The sequence below is a fragment of the Dama dama genome, chromosome 17 (assembly GCF_033118175.1).
Source record: "Dama dama isolate Ldn47 chromosome 17, ASM3311817v1, whole genome shotgun sequence".
Taxonomy (NCBI): Eukaryota; Metazoa; Chordata; class Mammalia; order Artiodactyla; family Cervidae; genus Dama; species Dama dama.
In genome coordinates this window covers 25620743-25641744 of record NC_083697.1, presented here as the reverse complement: position 1 = coordinate 25641744, position 21002 = coordinate 25620743, and the positions used below count along the sequence as shown (strand labels likewise).

Sequence of the window (21002 nt, the reverse complement as noted above, 5' to 3'; positions counted from 1 at the left end):
ATTTGGCAGTATAAATTTTGTGAATTTGGCTTCAAAGGTTTGAACTTTTGAACATGATGAATTAATCTCAGAATTTTGCTTATATATGCATTATCTGCATACTGATAGGATGTCTTCTAATTTCTATGAATTATTTTAAAATTATATTCTACAAAAGAAAATCAAATTATATAATATACAGAATTCTATATATGTCATGTCAGTGTATGTGTATATAATAGATATTGTATTAGAATGTATTCTATTATATAGAATTTTATAATATATAGAATGCTATATATAATGTCAGTGTCTATATATAGAGAATTCTATATATATATAATATATACACTGACATTATATCTCAGTGTGTATATGATTAATATTGATATTTTCCTAATTGTTGATCTTTTTCCTTTAATATTGTCTTTCCTAATTTACATGTTCTTCCTTACATGTAAGTTTGTACATAATTGAATAGACAGTAGAAATTTCCAATGAAAGATATATATATATATGAAAGAAACATATAAAGAAGAAATATAAAAATATAAGAAATATAAAAAAGAAACATATAAAGAAGAAATTCAGTAATTGTCTTTACTTTGGAACTCAGGTATAGTATTCAGTTATCTCTTAGTTAAAGTTGTTATTAGTCTGTCTCTTAGTGTTCCTGTCTTAAAGTGACATAAGCTTTAAAACTTTCCAACCTGAAATATGATTAAATATCATATTTTCTGCTTTTGGGAAAAAATTGATTTTCTTTTCCAATCAGAGTGAGGAATTAATCTGTTAACATTTCTGCCTCTTAATTGATTTGTTTTTCTAATATATGGTTCTATTGCAGTAGAAAATGTTTTTCCTTTCGGACTGCTTGTTCATGGTGTCCTGTACAATAAACTTACTCATTCTACAGTATAATGTATCACTTTCATTTTCTCATTTAGGAGTTTCTGCCGTTTCTTGGCAAAAATGGCAACCAGTGATGCTGTTCTGAAGAGACTGGAGCAGAAGGGTGCAGAAGCAGATCAAATTATTGAATATCTTAAGCAACAAGTTGCTCTTCTTAAGGAGAAAGCAAGTAAGAAAATTTGAAAATTGAAGTTTTCTAGGGAGATACTTAAAATGAATTCATATAGTGACAGCAAAAAAAATAGGTTTACCAAATACAATATTACTTCACAGTCTTGATGATGACTTCTGTATTCTTTTAATATTGCAATTGTGAGTGAACAAATATTCTGGGATTAAGGTAAGTTAGAATTGGTGTATGGTGAACACATAATATTTAGAGAAAACAAGGTATTAATTCAAGACTAATAAAGAAAAATTAATATTTAAAATAAGTTGGTATAGAGCTAGACACTAAAAATGGAGAAAGCTGGGCAAAATCAAATAGAAACTCAAATATCTCCTTTAACTTCATATAAAAGAAAATCTTTACTTTCACATTGTTCTCTTTTTGGGTATTTTCTGAAATGATTCTTATAGTTTTTCTAGTGCTTACGTTTTACCTCAAAATTGCTATGATGTATTCAAAAAAATATCAAATCTAAATTTCTGCTTCCAGAATTTAGGTTGTTTTTTGTATATTTTATTTCTCAATAGCCAGTGGTAATGCTATGAAAATTCCAAAATCTTTTATCATCACTTATTTAAATAAATGCTTTTCTCTGCTACATAAAACTGAATGACTTACAGAATCCTACATTTACTATCTAAAAAATTTTCCCTTTATCAAATTTTTATTCTTTTTAAATACTGTTTTATTTATTTTTATATTTTATAAATACTTTTTCTTACCGTTTTTCTTAAAATTTAAAAAGGATTTTTCTTACTATTTTTTAAAATTCTTAATATTTCTTTCCATTAGAAAGATGAAGAGGTCATAGAGATGTATGTAATATAGAAGAGAATTAAAAAGGAAGTAATTTATGGAGAGTAGTCATAATAAATATTATATGTAAGTAAATACATGGGCAGGACTATACTGCTTGACATGAGAAAATCACATGCTATGGGATTCGCATACAGGGAATCAGGAAAAATGGAGCAGGCGTAGTACAGATTGATATAATAGTGTGCCTTTGTGTTGGCAGCTCAGATACCAAAATCAGCTTTGAGTCATGTTTTTGACTTACTCAAAATGATGAGTGATGTTTCTTTAGTAGAATTCTTGAACAAAACAAAGTACAGTCCACTCTTGATTTGCATGATTCTTGATTCCTAGAAACTCACAGTGTAATGAAAATGTTTAAAAATGTTTAAATGTAAAAAATAACTAGAAATTAGGCTCAAATAATAAACAGGGTTTCACCTGTGCATCTGTACAATGTCACTGCAAAATCCTGCAGGATGTGAGACAGTTCTTCATTTCACAGGAGTATTTAATCTATTGCAGAACATCTAAAATTCCTGACCTCTGCCCTCCAAATGCCAGTACTGGCTCCCATTATTCGTGACAGCCAAAAATTCCCTTACAGATTTTCAAAGTCCCACCTAGAGAGCGGTACCAACCCCACTGAGAATCCTTGTCTTTTATATTTTGTATACCCTGTTGCTCACGTTTAACACACTATGTTGGGCAAATCATTTCATTTAATGTTTCACCAGCTCTACTTTTGAGACATTAGGAATTACAGAGTTTTCATTTCCTTTCACAAGATACTGATTAAAAAGGAAGAAATGAGAACAATTTTTTATTGTTTGGTATCATTATTAGATCTTAGACTTTTGAAAAAAGTTTAATATATCTGATATTTGTCATTCAGTTAATCTGTTACTAACGCTGAATGAGGTTCTTACATTGTCATAGCATTTTTTTTTTTTTTTTTTTTAGTTGGAGGCTAATTACTTCACAACATTTCAGTGGGTTTTGTCATACATTGATATGAATCAGCCATGGATTTACACGTATTCCCCATCCCGATCCCCGCTCCCACCTCCCTCTCCACCCGATTCCTCTGGGTCTTCCCAGTGCACCAGGCCAGAGCACTTGTCCATTGTCATAGCATTTTTATAAAAGCTAGGAAAATGATTGATAAAACCTCTTCTGTTGTTTTTACTTCACAGATTTTCTCCCTTTCTCTTTTAAATATCATGTTGTTTTAATAAATATTAAACTGATACAAAGGAACTGGTGAAACATGGTTCTAGCTTTGTTTATACTGGCTATGCTTTTATCAAGTAGTATTCATAAGAAACCTTTTAAAAAACACAGCTATATCTTAACTGGTGGTTTTTGATCCCAGTTTTGCAGGCAACTTTGAGAGAAGAGAAGAAACTTCGAGTTGAAAATGCTAAATTGAAGAAGGAAATTGAAGGATTGAAACAAGAGCTAATTAAGGCAGAAATTCAAAATGGAGGTGATTAATTATAGAAATGATAGGTTGATTCATAACAATAATTATTACATTCTTTATTAAGTTGAGATTTATGTTTGATTACTCATCTCATCCTCACAGCTGCCCTTCTCATGCATTTATCCTCTTTCATTGAAGAGAAAATACAGACTTAGAAAAGGCAGATGTATGATCTTGCCTATGGTAATGCAAGAAGTGCCAAAATTGGAGTTTAGAGAGCTGCACTTTTAATCTCTACTGTGATCATCACTGATTCCCTGTTAAACTCAATCGTCACTGTTCCCTATTGAATAGTTGTTGAAAATAAGCCATGATAGTATTTAGTTAACATTTATTAAATTTTGCTGTATGCCAGGCACTACCAAGTGGTTCATATACGTTATGTATTTTATCCTTAAAATCTTATGTACACAGATATTCTTGTTTTATACATTGAAGCTTAGGGATGTAATTTGCCTGAAATCAAATACTGCTTTTTAAGTTATCCAAATCAGCAGATACTTATTATTTCACCTGATATGTTGTAAATGAAATGAAAGTTTTTATTGAATTATTTTAAAAGTGTCTAGATAAAGTCATATTATTATAAAATGACATTAATAAAAAAGGAATAGATGGAGCTTCTCATTAGTAAACGAAGCAGTAACTTCCAAGGAACTTTACAAATACCTCAGAAAAGTGGTTTGAATATTGGCTGGAAAATAAGCCACGTCATAATCCCTCACAAGATTATATTCTCCCATGTTTACTAGGCAGTGAATATGTTTTTCACATTGCTGGAGCAGTGTTCTTTAAAACATTTTTTGAAATAAAATTATGAACAAGTAATGCTGCTGTCTATTAATTCTGATATAAAAATGACTATTACTAAAACATCTTTCCAGCTGATTGTTCTCAGGTCAAGAGAAAACCTGAGTGAAAAACATGCCATCTTGCCAAACCGTGAGAGGTGTAGTCTCTGGAAACAGGCAGCCTGGGTATAAAATCTTATATCCCTAATTCACTATGTATGTGATGAACCAGCTTCTTAACTTCATGTATTGTTTATTAAGTTAGATTTTATGCTTGGTTACTCATGAGAAAGGCGGCATGCATTTATCATCTTATACTGAAGAGAAAATAGCAACTTAGAAAAGGCAAATAAGTGATCTTGCCTAAGATCATGCAAAAAGTGTCAAAATTGGAGTTTAGAAAGATGCACTTTTAATCTCTGTGATTTAATTAAAAGCTGCACTTCTAATCTCTCTGGTCAACCTTCTGGCTCAGGTTGGTCATCTATAAATGTGGATACTGCTTAGGGTATTTATAAGAATTGTAAGAGTTAATTCAGATAAAGCATTTTGAAAAGTGTTTGGGACACAGTAAGTTCATAATAAATATTAGTTTATATGTTTGTTATCTGTAATTTTCTCAGTTTAGTCGTTAGTGAATGAAGGAGAATAATGCATTTATTCTTTTATGGTTAAAATATACTTAATTTCCTGGCAGCCTTTTAACAGTCTTAGATATGAGATTTGATAATCATATATGCTGAATTTTCTTTTTTAAGAAGAGTTCATATTCTACCATATGACCCAGCAGTTCACTCCCAGTTATATATATCCAAAAAACCAAACTCTAATTAGAAAGGATTACATCCACCCCAATTTTCCAGCAGTGTTGTTTGCAATTGCCAAGATGTGGAAGCAACCTCAATGTCCATCAGTAGATAAGTGGATAAAGGAGATGTGGCATATGCATGCATGCGCACGTGTGCGCGCACACACACACACACACACGCACGCACGATGGAGTACTATTCGGCCATAAAAAAGCATGAAATTTTGCCATTTGCAGCAACAAGGGTGGACTCAGGGTATTATGCCAAGTGAGATAAGTCAGACAGAAAAAGTCAAATACTTATAGATGGAATCTAAAAATTACAACAAACTAGTGAATACAATTTCCCATTGGGGATTAAAAGAGTGGTTACCACTGGAGAGAGGGAAGGGGGGGGCAGTATTGGAGTTGGGGATTAAGAGGTACAAATAATTGTGTATCAGATAAGCTACAAGGATATATTATACATCATGGGGAATATAGGCAATATTTTATAATAACTATAAATACAGTATAACATTTAAAATTGTTAATCACTATATTGAACACCTGTAACATATAATATTGTATATCAACTGTATTTGTTTCAAAATAGTTTATGATTCACAGTTTCATAGTTTTCTGTTTGTTTAACATAAATGACATTATTTCATTTTCTTTGTCAGTAAAACAAATACCATTTCCATCTGGTACTCCACTAAAAACTGATTCCACAGTTTCTGAAAATGAGATACAGTCTATACCAATAACCGTATCTTCTGGTGCTAAAGAGCAAGTAAAAGGAGGAGGAGGAGGAGAAGAAAAGAAGATGAAAGAGAAAACTGAAAAGAAAGGTATTTTTTAATAGTTAAATTTATTTGGCACTTGATAAGTTTACCAAATGTCAGCATTGTTTATAATGGTGTCAGGAAGAGAGTTCAAACTTTTATGAATTAGAATAAAGTTTAAGAACAGTAGGATAATGGAACATTAAAGGTGGGCCCTCAGGGGTGTGTAAAGGTTGACCAGGTTGGCAGGGTAAGAGCATGCCTTGAGGAGAGGGACTAGCGTAACTAAAGCCAGAAAGTAGAGAACCATATGTAGTTTGGTATGACTGAATTTGAATGTATTTGTAGAGAACAGTGTCAGAGAAATCACAGGTAGAAAGTTGGCTTTGAAGTAGTCATGAAGATAGGAAAACAATATTCCAGTCAAAGTGGAGTGTCTGAACTAGCATTGGGGTGTTAACGTTTTAGGAATCTGTAAGAACTGAAGTAGAAAGTATATCACTGTCCACTTAGACAACTAGAGTAGAAATCTTGCAGTCACCCTTAACACTGTTCCTCAATTTTCATATGTAATTGACTACCAAAACCTGTATAGTCATATCTCAGGGATATTGCAGGTTCATTTCCAGACCATCAAAATAAAGGAGATAGTACAAGAAAGCAAGTTACAAGAATTTTTTGGTTTCCATATGAAATTTATGCTTACACTATAATGTGGTCTATTAAGTGGTCAATAGCAGTATACCTTAAAAAAAAACTATACATACCTTAATTAAAAATACTTTATTGCTAAAACATGGTGACCATCACCTGAACCTTTAGCAAGTCATAATCTTTTTGATGGGGGAGAGTCTTTTTTCAGTGTTGATGGCTGCTGACTGATTAAGCTTATGGTTGCTATTGGTTCACTGGCTATGGCAGTTTTTTAAAATAAGACAACAATGAAGTTTGCTGTATTAGTTGAATCTTCCTCACAAACTATCTGTAGCACACAATTCTGTTTGATAGCATTTTATCCACAGTAGAACTTCTTCCCAAATTGGAGTCAGTCTTCTCAAACCCTGCCAACTGCTTTATCAGCCAAATTTATGTAATGTCCTAAATCCTTTATTACATTTCAATGATCTTCACAGCCTCTTCACTAGGAGTTGATTCCATGTCAAGAAACGACTTCCTTTGCTCATTCATTAGAAGCAATTCCTTATTCACTAATATTTTATCATGAGATTGCAGCAACTTAGTCACATCTTTAGGCTCCACTTGTAATTCTGGATCTCTTGCTCAATCTGCAGTTTCTTCCTCCACTGAAGTCTAGAACTCCTCAAAGTTATACATGAGAGTGGGAATCAACTTCTTCCCAACTCCTGTTAATGTTGATATTTGGCCTCTTTCCATGAATTCTTAATGGCAACTCTAATGGTGAATAATCTCCAGAAGGTTTTCAGTTTACTTTGCATCATTCTGTCAGAGGAATTACTATATGTGGCAGCTATAGCTTTAAAAAGTGTATTTCTTAAGAATAAGACTTGAAAGTCAAATTTATTTCTTGATCCATGGGCTGTAGAATAGATGTTGTATTAACAGACATGAAAACAAGCTTAATCTCACTACACATCTTTATTAGAGCTGTTGTTAGGTGACCAGGTGGATTGCCAGTGAGCAGTAACATTTTGAAATAAATCATTCTTGTGAGGTGAAAGTCTCTCAAAATTGGGCTTAAAATATTTTGTAAACAATGTTGTAAACAGATGTACTGTTATCCAGGCTTTGTTGTTCGATTTATAGAGCACAAGCAGAATAGATTTGGTGTCATTCGTAAGGGCCAGAGGATTTTCAGAATGGTAACTGAACCTTGGCTTCAGCTTAAGGTCACCAGCTACATTAGCCCCTAAGAAGAAAGCCAGCCTGTCCTTTGAAGCCAGGCATTGACTTCTCTCTAACTATGGAAGTCCTAGGTGGCGTCTTCTTATGATAGAAGGCTTACCATTTTTATCTGCTTGAAAATCTGTTGTTCAATGTAACCACTTCATTAATTATCTTAACTGGACCTTCTGAATTGCAGCTTTTACAGCACTTGCTGCTTCACCTTGAATTTTTATGTTATGAAGACAACTTCTCCCCTTCAATCTCCTGAACCAAGCGCTGCTAGCTTTAACCTTTTGTTTTTGCAAATTTCTCATCTCTCTCAGCCTTCACACAATTGAAGAGAGTTAAGGCTTGGCTCTGGGTTAGGCTTTGGCTTAAAGGAATATTATGTCTGGTTTCCTCTTCAGGCCATTAAATCTTTCTAAATATTATCAACATGACTGTTTTGCTTTCTTATCATTCATGTCTTCTCTGGAGTAGCACTTTTAGTTTTCTTCAACAACTTTTTTCTTTGCATTCACAACTTGGCTGTTTGGCACAAGCGATCCAGCTTTTGGCCTGCGTTGGGTTTCAACATGCCTGCCTCACTAAGCTTAATCATTCCTAGCTTTTAAATGTGAAGAATATGTGACTCTTCCTTTCACTTGATCACTTATTAAAGGCCATTGTAGGGTTCTTTTTTTTTAGTGACAAAGATTTTTAAAGTTTTGTTGTTGCTTTTACACTTCAGAGTCTTGTATTGATGTCCTAGTCATACCTTTATGCAACAAAAACATATACATTTAAACTCATTTTTGGTATTATTGGACCATAATGTTCTAAGAGTTCTATCCAATAGAAATATAACATGAAGTATATATATAGTTTAACATTTTTGAGCAATCTCATTAATATAAAAAAAGTGAAATTAATTTTAATAATACATTGTAATCTAATACATTCAAAATATTATTTGAACATATAACCAAAATAGAAATTATAAATGAGATATTTGCATTCTCTTTCTTCATTGTAGGGTTCTTAATTGGCTTAATTTAGGCCCGAGGAAAGGGAAAGAGACAGATGGGTTGGCTCATGGTCGAACAGTACACACAATTTTTAAGTTCAGCATTTTATATGGGCATGGTTTGTGGTACCCCAAAGTATTTACAATAGTGACATCAAAGATCTCAAGACCATAGATCACCACAACAAATAAAATAATAATGAAAAAATTTGAAATATTTTGGGGATTACCAAAATGTGACACTAAGACACAGAGTGACAAGTGCTGTTGAAAGAAAGGTGTCAGGAAAGTTGCCTGATGCAGAGTCGCCACAAGCCTTCAGTCTGTGAATAATGCGGTTATCTGCAGAGCACAGGAAAGGGAAGCACAGGAAAATCAGCTTTGGCTGTGATTCCTGCCACCAGAACCCATCTGGAGCCCAGTTCTGTGCCTGCCTTTTGTTAGGTGCTACCAGGTAATTCAGGCTTCCCAGGTAGCTCAGTGGTAAAGAATTCACCTGCCAGTGTAGGAGACAGAGGAGATGCAGGTTTGATCCCTGGGTTAGGAAGATTCCCTTGGAGGAGGAGATGGCAGCCTACTCTGGTATTCCAAATCCCGTGGACAGAGGAGCCTGGTGGGTTACAGTCCATGGGGTCACTAAGAGTCCGACGCAACTGGAGCAACTTAGCACGTTGTGACACCAGGTAGTACAGGTTCTCGTGATCTCATCTGAATTAATGTTAGAGCCTCATGTTTTCTAATTTGTCCTTACCTGGCTGCTAAAGCTATTTTTCTAATCATAAATCTGACTCCTTATTTATTAACTTTCCTTTATTCCTTTCTGGACTTCATGTTCCCAAATGTCAAAAAATATATTTTTATAATTCATTACACATGCCTCTCATGGTACTTAAACTCTTTAAAATTTTTTTGGAAAATATGAAAGGGCTGAGGGATTGGTGAACTGATCTAAGCCATTTTAGCGCCTAACTCTTGTCAGTTCCTTTTGATAAGCATGAATAGCTTCTTGGTGCTGTGCATCCTCTCCTACATCACCTCACCACTAGGTGGTGTGGTTACAGTGAAAGCAGGTCAGACTGATTCTTTCTTTTCATGAGTTTTATTAAGTAGGCACAAAACATTCATGCAACTGCTTTTATAAGTTTGGTAAAAAGTCCAGCCTCAAAGAGGATGCAGTATTGTGGCCGCAAGATCAGTCAACCTCGTGGTTAAATGAGACAACAAAGTCCTCCTTTCGAGGAGGGAGCATCCAAGACCAAATGGAGATCTAGGTCTTGAATACCTGTGTTCAGTAGAACTTTCTCTTCTGTATAGCTGGGTTATCCGACACAGTAGACATAGCCATGTGTGGCTGCTGAATGTTTAAAAACATGTCTAGTATGACTAAAGAACTGAATTTTAAATTATTTTAAATTTAAATGTTAAAAACTGTATGGAGTCCGCAACTACTGTATGGGACAGTGCTGGGATAGAGGGCTGTTTCATCAGTGTTGGCTGCCAGGATCACCAGATTCCAGAATTCTGCTTTCGCAAGGGCTCTGGCACCCATACAGTCTTTCTGGACTACACTTAGGAGCATCACTCATTTGTTAATGAAGCATTTCTAAAGTCTCTTTATGATGACTAACAAAGTTCTTGGTATGGAATTTCATATTTACAATCACCTGTGTAATGTGGATTCTTGGAAAAAGTATTTCAAATGCCTAGAGACTAAAGTTTTAAAATTCATGAATATAGCTATATCATATTGTTACAGTAGTATGTATGTTATTGTTGTTTAGTCACTTACATGTGTCCAACTGTCTGTGACCCCATGGACTGTAGCTCGGCAGGCTTCTCTTGTCTGTGGGGTTCTTCAGTAAAGAATACTGGAGTGGGTTGCCATATGTAGTATTTTAAAATAAATACATAGTTTATTACCCAAAGATAACTATTAAGATTTTTGTAGTAATTATATATATATATATTTCTTTATCATTAGATCTCTAACTATTTTAAAAAATCTTTGCTGATATGTTACATAGAAAGTGGTATTTTTTTAAATATTTGCTAATGAGACTAAAAATTTTGTCATTTATTTTGAACTAGCTCTACCTCCTCTTTTATAAGCAATCTTTGTGAAAATTGTGAATGTCTTTTATGCAAAATCATCTATTTCCACTCCAGACAGAATTACTCTTCCCTGTGCTTCTGTATTTCTTTTTATTTGTAATGTTTATCACGTGTTCATTATGTATATCTTTTTTTCCTTTAACACTATTTTATTTATGGCCGTGCTGGGTCTTCAGTGCAGACTTTTCTCTAGTTGTGGCAAGTGGGCACTGCTGTCCAGTTCTGGTGCACTGGCTTCTCACTGAAGCAGTTTGTCTCTTGCAGAGCACGGGCCCTGGAACACTCAGGACTGTAGCAGTTGCAGCTTGTGGGTTCAGTAGTTGTGGCTCCAGGGCGCAGGCTCACTCGTAGGGCACAGGCTCAATAGTTGTGGCATACAGGCTTAGCTGTGTCACCACAAGTAGAATCTTCCTGGATCGCAGGGGTCAAACCCGCGTCTCCTGCATTGGCAGGTGGATCCTTTTCCACTGAGCCACCAGGGAAGCCCACATCTGTCTGTCTGATGAGAGACTGTTGGTGCCTGGCTAGTGTGGGCCACTCATCTTACTTTTTTCAGTGCTTTAGATCTCAGTAAATATTTATCCAAAGATGAAACAAAGAAGTAGTTAAGAAACAATGCTTTCAAGTCATAACAGCTTATATCCTACAGATTAGGAGGTAAATAAGTTTATGTTTTGTCTTACTTTTTTTTTGTGCCAGAGAAGATAAATGTAAACTTTAGGAATTTGAACTGTATTCAGGTTGCATTTTGACTGAATGGCTAAAGTGATCTTATGCTTGTAAGAGTTATATTATCAGCATGTAAATAAAAGTAGAATTTTGAAAACATAATTGTAATAAAATGTTTTCTTCCACTCAAGTAGTTTCTGTAGACAAATCTAAAGTCCTAATAAGTCTTCAGAGGAGTATAAGAAATGGAGAAATTCATTGTATACGTACTGGTATGTTTAAGTGGTGAGAGACACATTTTATCAGTGAAATTATATTTGACCATAGTTCATGCTGTCAGTTGGCTACTTATGATATTCTTTCTAAAGAATTTTTCACTCTTATAGAGTCACAGTAAATCTTAAAGGATTTTTTTCCCACTGTTTCAGGGAAAGGGAAATTTTTTCTGTAGAGGGTTATTTATAGGCTATAAAGTCTCTGTTAAAATTACTCCACTTTGCCAGAGTACCAAAGCATGCATAGACAATATATAAATTAATGAACATGATTTTGTTTTAGTAAAACTATTTCACAGGCAGCAGGCTGGATTTGACCTTGAGCCATAGATTACCAACTCTGTGTCTTTAACTAGAGATATAGATAGTTCAACAGAGAAATAGCTTAGAGGGGATTCAAGATGTTGTGACATGGATAATTCTTTTCCTTTGTTACTTAAATGAAGATAGAAAATAAACCCCCCCCCCCTTTTTTTTTTCTTTTAAACTCATCAGAATCAATACTGTGGAGATTTTCATACTGTATTTTTGTTTTACTTCTGAAATTTACCCTTTGTAACTATTTTTTAGGAGAGAAAAAGGAGAAAAAACAGCAACCAGTAGCAGGAAGTGCTGACTCTAAGCCTGTTGATGTTTCCCGTCTGGATCTTCGAATTGGTTGTATCATCACTGCCAGAAAACACCCTGATGCAGATTCTTTGTATGTAGAAGAAGTAGATGTTGGAGAAACAGCCCCAAGAACAGTGGTCAGTGGCCTGGTGAATCATGTTCCTCTTGAACAGGTAATCTATATAACTAAAATTATTTCTACATATGTATTTTGGTGTCAGTCCCTCTTTCTTAATGTTTTTTCCTGTAATTTTGTATCAGACCACACAACATGAGTCAATATTGATTAATTCAGTGGATTATTTGAATATGATAAATCCACCAAAAAATGCACAGAACTACCAGAAACTTGCAAAAGATCTGTAAATTAAGATCAAAGTCATGACCATAGAAAGAAGAAATGATGTATTATTTTTTCTCAATTTTTAAAAGTATTTTTAGTTTGTTATTTTATCATCACTGTTCCATCATAGGATTTTATTCCCTGATTTTAATTTTAAAATCACCATTATATAAGCTCAGAAAGCACTAATCTAAAATTAAGAAAACAAGCTTTTTATCTTTATAACTCAAGTATTTTCATACTGGAAGAAGAAAGAGGAGAGGGGATTGTGAAGATTGAATTTGAACTTTTTAATGGTATTTCTTTATTCATTAAAAATGGCATGTTTTGAAATTTTATTATTTAGATATTTAAATATATCTATATTTCCAATGTCAAAGACATTAATAATTTTTAACTTGCTCTCGCTAGACATCTTCTATGGTAATTTGCATCATCTACCTATTTCCTCTGCTCCATGGTACTTCAGAGATACTGCAAAGACCATAGTCTCCAACATTAAAATAGTTCTGCCTCTCGGTTCTTTGCCAACTCTGTTGCTGATTGACTTTGTGAACTTGCACGAGTCCCTACGTTAATTCATTCTTATTTCTAGATGCTGATAGTTACTGCGAATCTGCACAGTGCCAGCAACTGTTGTAGGCAAATGAATGGAAAGAAAGAAAGCAAGATAGGTAGATAGATGAATGATAGATTTGTTTAAAAAAAAAAAAAGGAAAACCCTGGGACTTCCCTGGTGGTCCAGTAGTTAAGAATCTGCCTTCCAATTCAGGGGATGTAGGTTTGATCCCTGGTTGAGGATCTAAGATCCCACATCCGTGGGGCAACTAGAAAGAACTCTGTGTGTAGCAGCTACTAAACCTGTGTGCTCTAAAGGTAGCACGCCGCAGCTCAGAGCCTGTGTGCCACAACAAAGGCCCACCACTGCCAATAATAATAATAAAATAAACAAAAGGCTCATATCCCTATGGGAAGCTCATATCCCTTGTGAAGCTCATATCCCTATGGGAGAATGAGAACTCCATGATATGTAGTGTGTTGATATCCGGAAAAAAATAAAGTAAGGAAAGAATCTAGAAAATACTGAAGCTAGGGAAAAAAAGTGGCCAGGGAAGAGCAAAGTGGTATTTAAGTAAAGGTCTAAGAAAATGAAGAAAACAAATTGTTCTGTCTTATGGAATAGCATTTTCAGGCAGCCCTGAATCAGATGTTATTCTAGGATGTTCAAAGAACAGCAGGAAGCCAGTGTCATTGTAGCAGACTAAATAACGGGAAATGTCATGGGAGATGAAGTCAGAGATAAGGATGCCAAATGCTGTAGGGTCCTACAGATCGTTGTAAAGACCTTGGCTTTTTTTCTGAATGAGATGAAAGCCACTGGAGGATTTTTGAGCTAAGGGGTAATATGGTCTGTCTCACATATTAATATTATCATCTGGTTGCTTTGTTGAGGGAAGAAAGATGGAATTAAGGAGATCAGTGAAGAAATTTCTCTTATCTATGAAAAAAGATAGACGACACTGGTGTGTGCCTTTTCTTTTGAACATTCATTTTGTATAGGACCAGGACCCTCTCATAACAACTTATGAAGTTAGGTTCATGCGGAGCCCTGGAGAAAGAACCAATTGATCTTGAGCCAGCTTAAATTCAAAAAACTCCTCCTCATTGGGGCTTCAACTTTTTTGTTCTCCTAAGTTACAGACTAGTTCTTCTCTTCCAAAAGCTGTCATTCACAGCCATATGCAAAGTGATTTATATACATATCTGTATCTAACCATCAAGTCAGTACTAGTCAGCAGTCTATAATGTAACTGCACTTAGCTCCCTAAAACTGTATACCAAATTTTGTACATTTGTTTATTTTTCTAAGGTAAAAGTCTACAGCTGTCATCTGATTCTTAACAGATTGCATCTGGCTAACCCTGTTGTTTTTCTTGTACATATTTGATGTAACTTTTTTTATTACGTTCCCGTATATGTGGCGTCTTAACGTCATTTAATGTCTGAAGAGAATAAGAATTCATGAAGATCACCAAAAAGGGGGCCTTTTCCATTTGAACCTTAGGTTCATTTTTTTAAATCTTAGAATGTGGGGGATAAATTTGTACATAACATTTATTTATAAAACCATGTTTCATCTAGAATGTGTCTTGTTCCCCACATGCAGTGACCCTTCTTGTATGTTATTTTGTTTTAAACCTACTGAAAGAATTTAAACAACTGTGTCCCTTATTTTTGCTCATTGAGGAAAAAGTTGAGACTTCAACTCTTGAAGTTTAAAGAAATTTCTATTTACTTCTGTAACAAATTAAAGAAATAGCTGTTGCTGTTTGTTATGCTGTGCATAAAGCTTAAATTGTTAAGTGATCAGTGTTTTTTAATTTAGGAAATGAATCTTACATAGTATTGAAAGTGATCAAGCATATAGGAGAAAAAAAGCATGCATTTATTTTAGTGCTATTGCTAAGCTAAATGTTTTATATATATGTTGTGATTTAATCCTTGTGGCGTCTTTATATCATTTCCCTCATTTTGTGAGGAAACAGGGAGATTAACTTTATGAGTCTCATTGCTAGTACATGAGAACTAGCAATGAAATTTAAAACCAAATCTGTTTCACTCAGTCATTTCTTTATTTTTAAGTGAAATATGATTGCCTCTGCTGTTTGATCTATAATGCATTGTCAGTTTGTAGAATTTTTTTTTTCATGTTGATATAAGGCTTCTTTAACAACATAAAAGATTTTGGACACAGATAAGGATAAAACAGCCACAAAAATAGAACATTTCATATTTAGCATATTAGATGTACCTTAGTGTATTCTAGATAAGATTATTCTAAGTCTTTGTACATCTTTAATCATCAGTGTATATTTCACACAGATGCAAAATCGGATGGTGGTTTTACTTTGTAACCTGAAACCTGCGAAGATGAGGGGAGTAGTATCTCAGGCAATGGTGATGTGTGCAAGCTCACCGGAGAAAGTAGAAATCTTGGCACCTCCTAATGGATCTGTTCCTGGGGACAGAATTACTTTTGATGCTTTCCCTGGTAAGGATTTATTAGTTACTGTTTGTAGTTTGGGAATCATGGTTCTGAAAGCTATGTTTGGAATGTTTAAATTTAAAATCACTCCTATATATGACTTGTAAGACTTTACACTAAATGAGCATTGTTAGTGATATTTTTGTTTATTGAGATTGACATAAGATGGTACATTAAGCACAACTGTCTAATTATTCCTCAATTTGCGTAAAACAAATTGAATAAAACACTCAAATTGCATAAAGCACCAGAGATTGTACCCTAAGTGAAATACTAATTTTGATACCTACATAAGAGTGATATGAATAGAGAACCAGTTAATGTGCTACAAAATCATTTAAGTGTAGATTATCTCAGAATGCAACAGAAAAATGAAGAGATGAAAAGTTCAGACAGGGAGCCAAAAATGTATAATTCTCAAAGTCAACCTAGTAATATACTTGCATATGCTTTTACTAGCCTTTAGGATTTAGAGGAAATCTCTAAGTTGAAATTCATTTTTTTTTTTTAATAATCTAAAAGGAAGGTTCATTTCATATTGTTTCTTCTCTCTAGTAAAGTGCTCCTGAGACAGATGAAGCTTCCTAATATGTGAGAAAGTTTCTCCAAATAGGTCTTTTGAAGCAGTAAAGAAAGGATGCTTGGCAGATGTAGAATAAACATTTCTTTCATAGAAGTGGAAGACCTCTTAAGAGGAAAAACAGAAATTAAAAGACTGTATTGCCTTTTGGTTCTAAGAGGACGCAATCACCACTGCTTACCGGGAAATCGAAACACTTCCCCAAACCTTGTGCTTTTGGTTAGGATGTCATGTTTATACCTGATGCATCTGAAATTTTATTTTCCTAAATTGGAATGGAATGAAAATAGAAGTGAACTTTTTCTTTTAAGATTCAGCATACGCTGAGGAAAAAGAAAAAATCTCGGTTTGTCTTTTCAGGTTATTTGCCTGCTTTTTACTTAAATATTTAAGATGAGTGCATTTTAAGTTTTATTTTTCTATGTAAATTGTTAAGTCAGGTAAATATTTCAGCACTTGAATCAGTTGTTATTATCTGGACATTACTGTTAAGTCATGTGGAGTTTTTTTAAGATACTCAGTGACTTAGCTTAGAGATGCTAACAGCCCAGAGTGGGCTGTCGCCTTTACCATATTTTTTAATCTTTCAATCTGTTTGGCTGTTGGTGTGTGTTTATATCTACATCATTGCAGTCTAAAATTCCTTTCATATTCATAGTTTCTCCTTGTGCTTTAGTAAATGAATATGTAGATAACATATAAAAAATTTTCTAAAGTGAAAGGGAAAAACCTAACATTTAAGTGGCCCATGCAGTTGTTTGAATTATACTCTTATAACTTATAAAATGCTTGACCAAGCTGAACAGCATCAAATAATTGATAAACTTGGGGACTTGAGGTCTGTTAATTCTCATCCTGCTTATGCACATCAGTTACTGCTTCTGTAGCAGTAAATCTGAAAGGAAATAACAGTTAATACTGTGTGTGCAACAGATCATTAGTCTTACTGTATTTTTTTTCTTTTCCTAGAGAGAGCCATGGTTTATCCGTACTTTATTTTTCAGCATATGTTTTACATTTTAAAGCTTAAGGTGTCTGCTGGTACATTTCGTTGTTCATTTGATGTGCTCAGTGTCTAGAGATTTACATTTCATGTTATAGTAAGTGTGGTATAGAAATTGCATTTAGGGCTCAAACCTTTGAATTGTTAATTGGCTTTGAATAACGATTTTCCAACTACAAAACCATTGCTTCCATAAAGTTTAGAAGATGCCACGTAATATATTTAGAATAATGGCTAAAACCCCTCCCCACTCCTTTTTTAGTCTTAAATCAATTATTTCAATATCTAGTCCCTAAAGTATCAACCAAAAATAACTTGAACACAATATTACAGCAAGAAGACAAAGACATTGACACTCCCTCCTCTTTCTTTTCCTTTTTTTTTTTTTGAGAATGCACTGGTTTTAGTCTCATAATAAATGGAAATTTACATTCAGACTTTTCTGAGATCATTATTCCGGTTAGTTTTGAGTCTTTTTAATAAATCTGAGTTGATGGTTAATCTCAAAGCATGTATAAGTGCAAGACTCTAGCTTTTGGACCCAATTACTCTTTAAAAATGGGGTGTTTTTTTGGTATTGAGTGGTATGAGTTTTTTATCTATTTTAGATATTGGCACCTTATCAGCCAAATTGTTTGCAAGCGTCTTTTCTCTTTCAGCTGGTTCTCTTTCTATCTCACCAAGTAGAATGGGCAGCAGATGAAATTCAGAGTAGTTATCATATTTAGCTAGATAACCCTAACACTTAAGTTATTTCCAGTACTGTAGGAAATCTTTAAGTACTGTAGCAGCAATTTAGTCATTTCTTTTGTAGAAACATATAGTACAGCATAAGCTGCTTCTGCCATGTATAAAAATGCAACACATCAAATTATGCTCTCATCTGTTCAAAATCTTTCTTTTTTTATATGTAGTGATAAAATGAGTAACTTGTATTTTCATTCTGATCATTTGGGGAATAAATTAGCTGTACAGCTGTTTCTTAAAAGAGTAAAAAATAATACCTTTAACATTTGTAAGGAAATGACAAGATGTTTTACCAATCAAGAATATAAAAATGCTGATGTCATAAAAATAAGGTAAGTGTTAAAAGTAAATATTGAGATTCTTATCATACCTAAAGATCAGAGATTGTATCTAGGACAATTCTCTAGAAATCTCTGACGACAGTTTGTTAATATGTTAGCTATGTATTATTTTCCCTCTCCCAACAGGAGAGCCTGACAAGGAGCTGAATCCTAAGAAGAAGATTTGGGAGCAGATCCAGCCTGATCTTTACACTAATGATGTATGCGTGGCTACATACAAAGGCGCTCCCTTTGAGGTGAAAGGGAAGGGAGTGTGTAGGGCTCAAACTATGGCCAACAGTGGAATAAAATAAAACACTTCAGTTTCTGAAATACTTTAGAGAAAGCAATAAAAAGAAATACATTTGTCACTCATACCTAAAATATAACTGGCTCATTTTTGTGGTTATTTCTCTTCTAGATTTGAGTAGTCTTTTACCTGGTATGTATTGTTTTCCATTGGTTAGAGAAACACTACATTTTTACCTGTAGTTTTTGAGCCTACAAGGAGCAATTTGCCTGTGTTTCATGATGATTTATTGTTCAGTGATTGTGTTAGCTAGCACATTGCTTTTTTTTTTATACATTTAGAAAACTTCAGATTAACATTTAGTTTCTCATTTGTAGGCACATGTTGCATGCAATTTGAAGCCCTTGGCTTTTTAATATCTTTATTATAAATGTCTTCTCTTTCAAAAGACAAGTTAAAATTTCTGTCAGGCTCATTAACTAGTCATATTGTAATGGTATTGAAAATGACCATCTGTTGATTCTAAAGAGCCAAACAGCATAAAAACTAGGAGACATGGCATTTGAACATTATTGTTATTGCTTGCTAGAGTAACCCAGATTTGTATACTTACATTGATTTTTAAAAATTTTATTTTTTAAATTTATTTATTTATTTTACTTTACAACATTGTATTGGTTTTGCCATACATTGACTTGACTCCGCCACGGGTGTACATGTATTCCCCATCCTGAACCCCCCTCCCACCTCCCTCCCCATCCCATCCCTTTGGGTCATCCTAGTGCACCAGCCCTGAGCACCCTGTATCATGTATCGAACCTGGACTGGCGATTTGTTTCACATATGATAATTTACATGTTTCAATGCCATTCTCCCATATCATCCCACCCTCGCCCTCTCCCACAGAGTCCAAAAGACTGTTCAATACATCTGTGTCTCTCTTGCTGTCTCACATACAGGGTTATCGGTACCATCTTTCTAAATTCCATATATATGTGTTAGTATATTGTATTGGTATTTTTCTTTTTGGCTTACTTCACTCTGTAATGAAGTAATGGGCTCCAGTTTCATCCACCTCATTAGAACTGATTCAAATGTATTCTTTTTAATGGCTGAGTAATATTCCATTGTGTATATATACCACAGCTTTCTTATCCATTCATTTGCTGATGGACATCTAGGTTACTTCCATGCCCTTCAACTATTTAGATAGTTGAAATATTTATTCTCAATTTTTCAAGTTACATGAAAGCATTATTCAATCAAGTTATCCACTTAACCCCATTTAGTTGTTATTTTTACAGAAAAGTTAATTCTGTTTTACTTATGTTGCTGGAATGAGACCTCTTAGAGAATCAATAAAAAATAACTCTTGTGGTCTCTGACTGATATTCAGTCCTTTAAGAATTTCAACAGTAGGAAATGGTATTAGGTCACAGACTAAACAGCTAGTGCCTCTTGGCATCTATTTATATATTGCAAACTAAATCAGGAAAAACAAAAGCTGACCTTCCCGCAAGATAATTTCTCATGCAGTGTTGACCCAGTATATCTTATAGTGAATATTGACAGTACTAACTTTTTGTATATGTAGAAATTCCGTGTGTATTATTCTTATAAGTCATTTTCAGGACATGTTAATATAAAATTGGAAATTTTTTCTACCTTGCTTCTATGAAGAGCTTTAAGTGCTCTGTGAATACAAGAGCGCTGTGTCCACCAAGTAGATAATTTGTTGTTGTTTTCTAAAAAAACATGTAAATGATCATTTATACTATTTACAAATATTCAGAGTAACTCACTGAAGTTTAATAAGCACATTAGCAAGTTGGACTTGTATTTATGACTCTTAGAGATGCTGACAGTTCTGTAGATCTTAGTAATATTGGTTTTGAAACCAGATTACCTGGTTTTGATTCCAACTATACAACTTAAATGCCTGTGTGATCTTGAACAACTGTTTAGCCTCTGTATACCTTACTTTCCTCATCTGTAAAATGGGTGTAATAATAGTACTTACCTCATTGAATTGTGAGGATGTATATTATGTTACACAGAAACTAGTGTTCTCTTCTATCCCGTTTCATGGTATCAGAGGTCCTGAGAGGCTGAATTCTTGTTCAGAAGATTACTTGGTATATATGAAATGAACAGACCTTGGTATGTATGAAATGAACAGACCTTGTCTTTCAACAAAGCTGATTGTACCTCTGTACCAGATGTAGTATCTCTCCCCTTACTAGAGATATTCTTTATGGAAACTTTCTCGTCTCTCCCTACATTTCCACTGAAATCCCTGTTTTAGGTGTTTCGATGCTGGTCAGCCCTGTTCATTGATGCCCTTTCACTGGTTTAATGTAACTGATAAAGTTTCAAATTGTTTTGCAATTTTCTTAAACTGGAAATCAGTACATCTGTTAATAACTACTGTGTGTTAGTGTAACATAAATAAAAGCACTTGTCCTTTCA

At 34.1% G+C, this 21002-nt stretch overlaps 1 protein-coding gene across 2 annotated transcripts in view; it reads left to right on the top strand.

Moving 5' to 3' along the window:
• AIMP1 (aminoacyl tRNA synthetase complex interacting multifunctional protein 1) overlaps nucleotides 1-21002 on the top strand; it is a 28075-nt gene extending 7073 nt beyond the window's left edge. For both annotated transcript variants that reach the window (XM_061164260.1, XM_061164261.1), the window contains 6 exons: nucleotides 927-1060; nucleotides 3231-3344; nucleotides 5606-5773; nucleotides 12206-12417; nucleotides 15471-15639; nucleotides 18431-21002. In XM_061164260.1, coding sequence (XP_061020243.1) covers nucleotides 927-1060; nucleotides 3231-3344; nucleotides 5606-5773; nucleotides 12206-12417; nucleotides 15471-15639; nucleotides 18431-18597 — 964 coding nt within the window. In that variant the 3' untranslated portion in view covers nucleotides 18598-21002. The remainder of the gene's footprint in view (nucleotides 1-926; nucleotides 1061-3230; nucleotides 3345-5605; nucleotides 5774-12205; nucleotides 12418-15470; nucleotides 15640-18430) is intronic.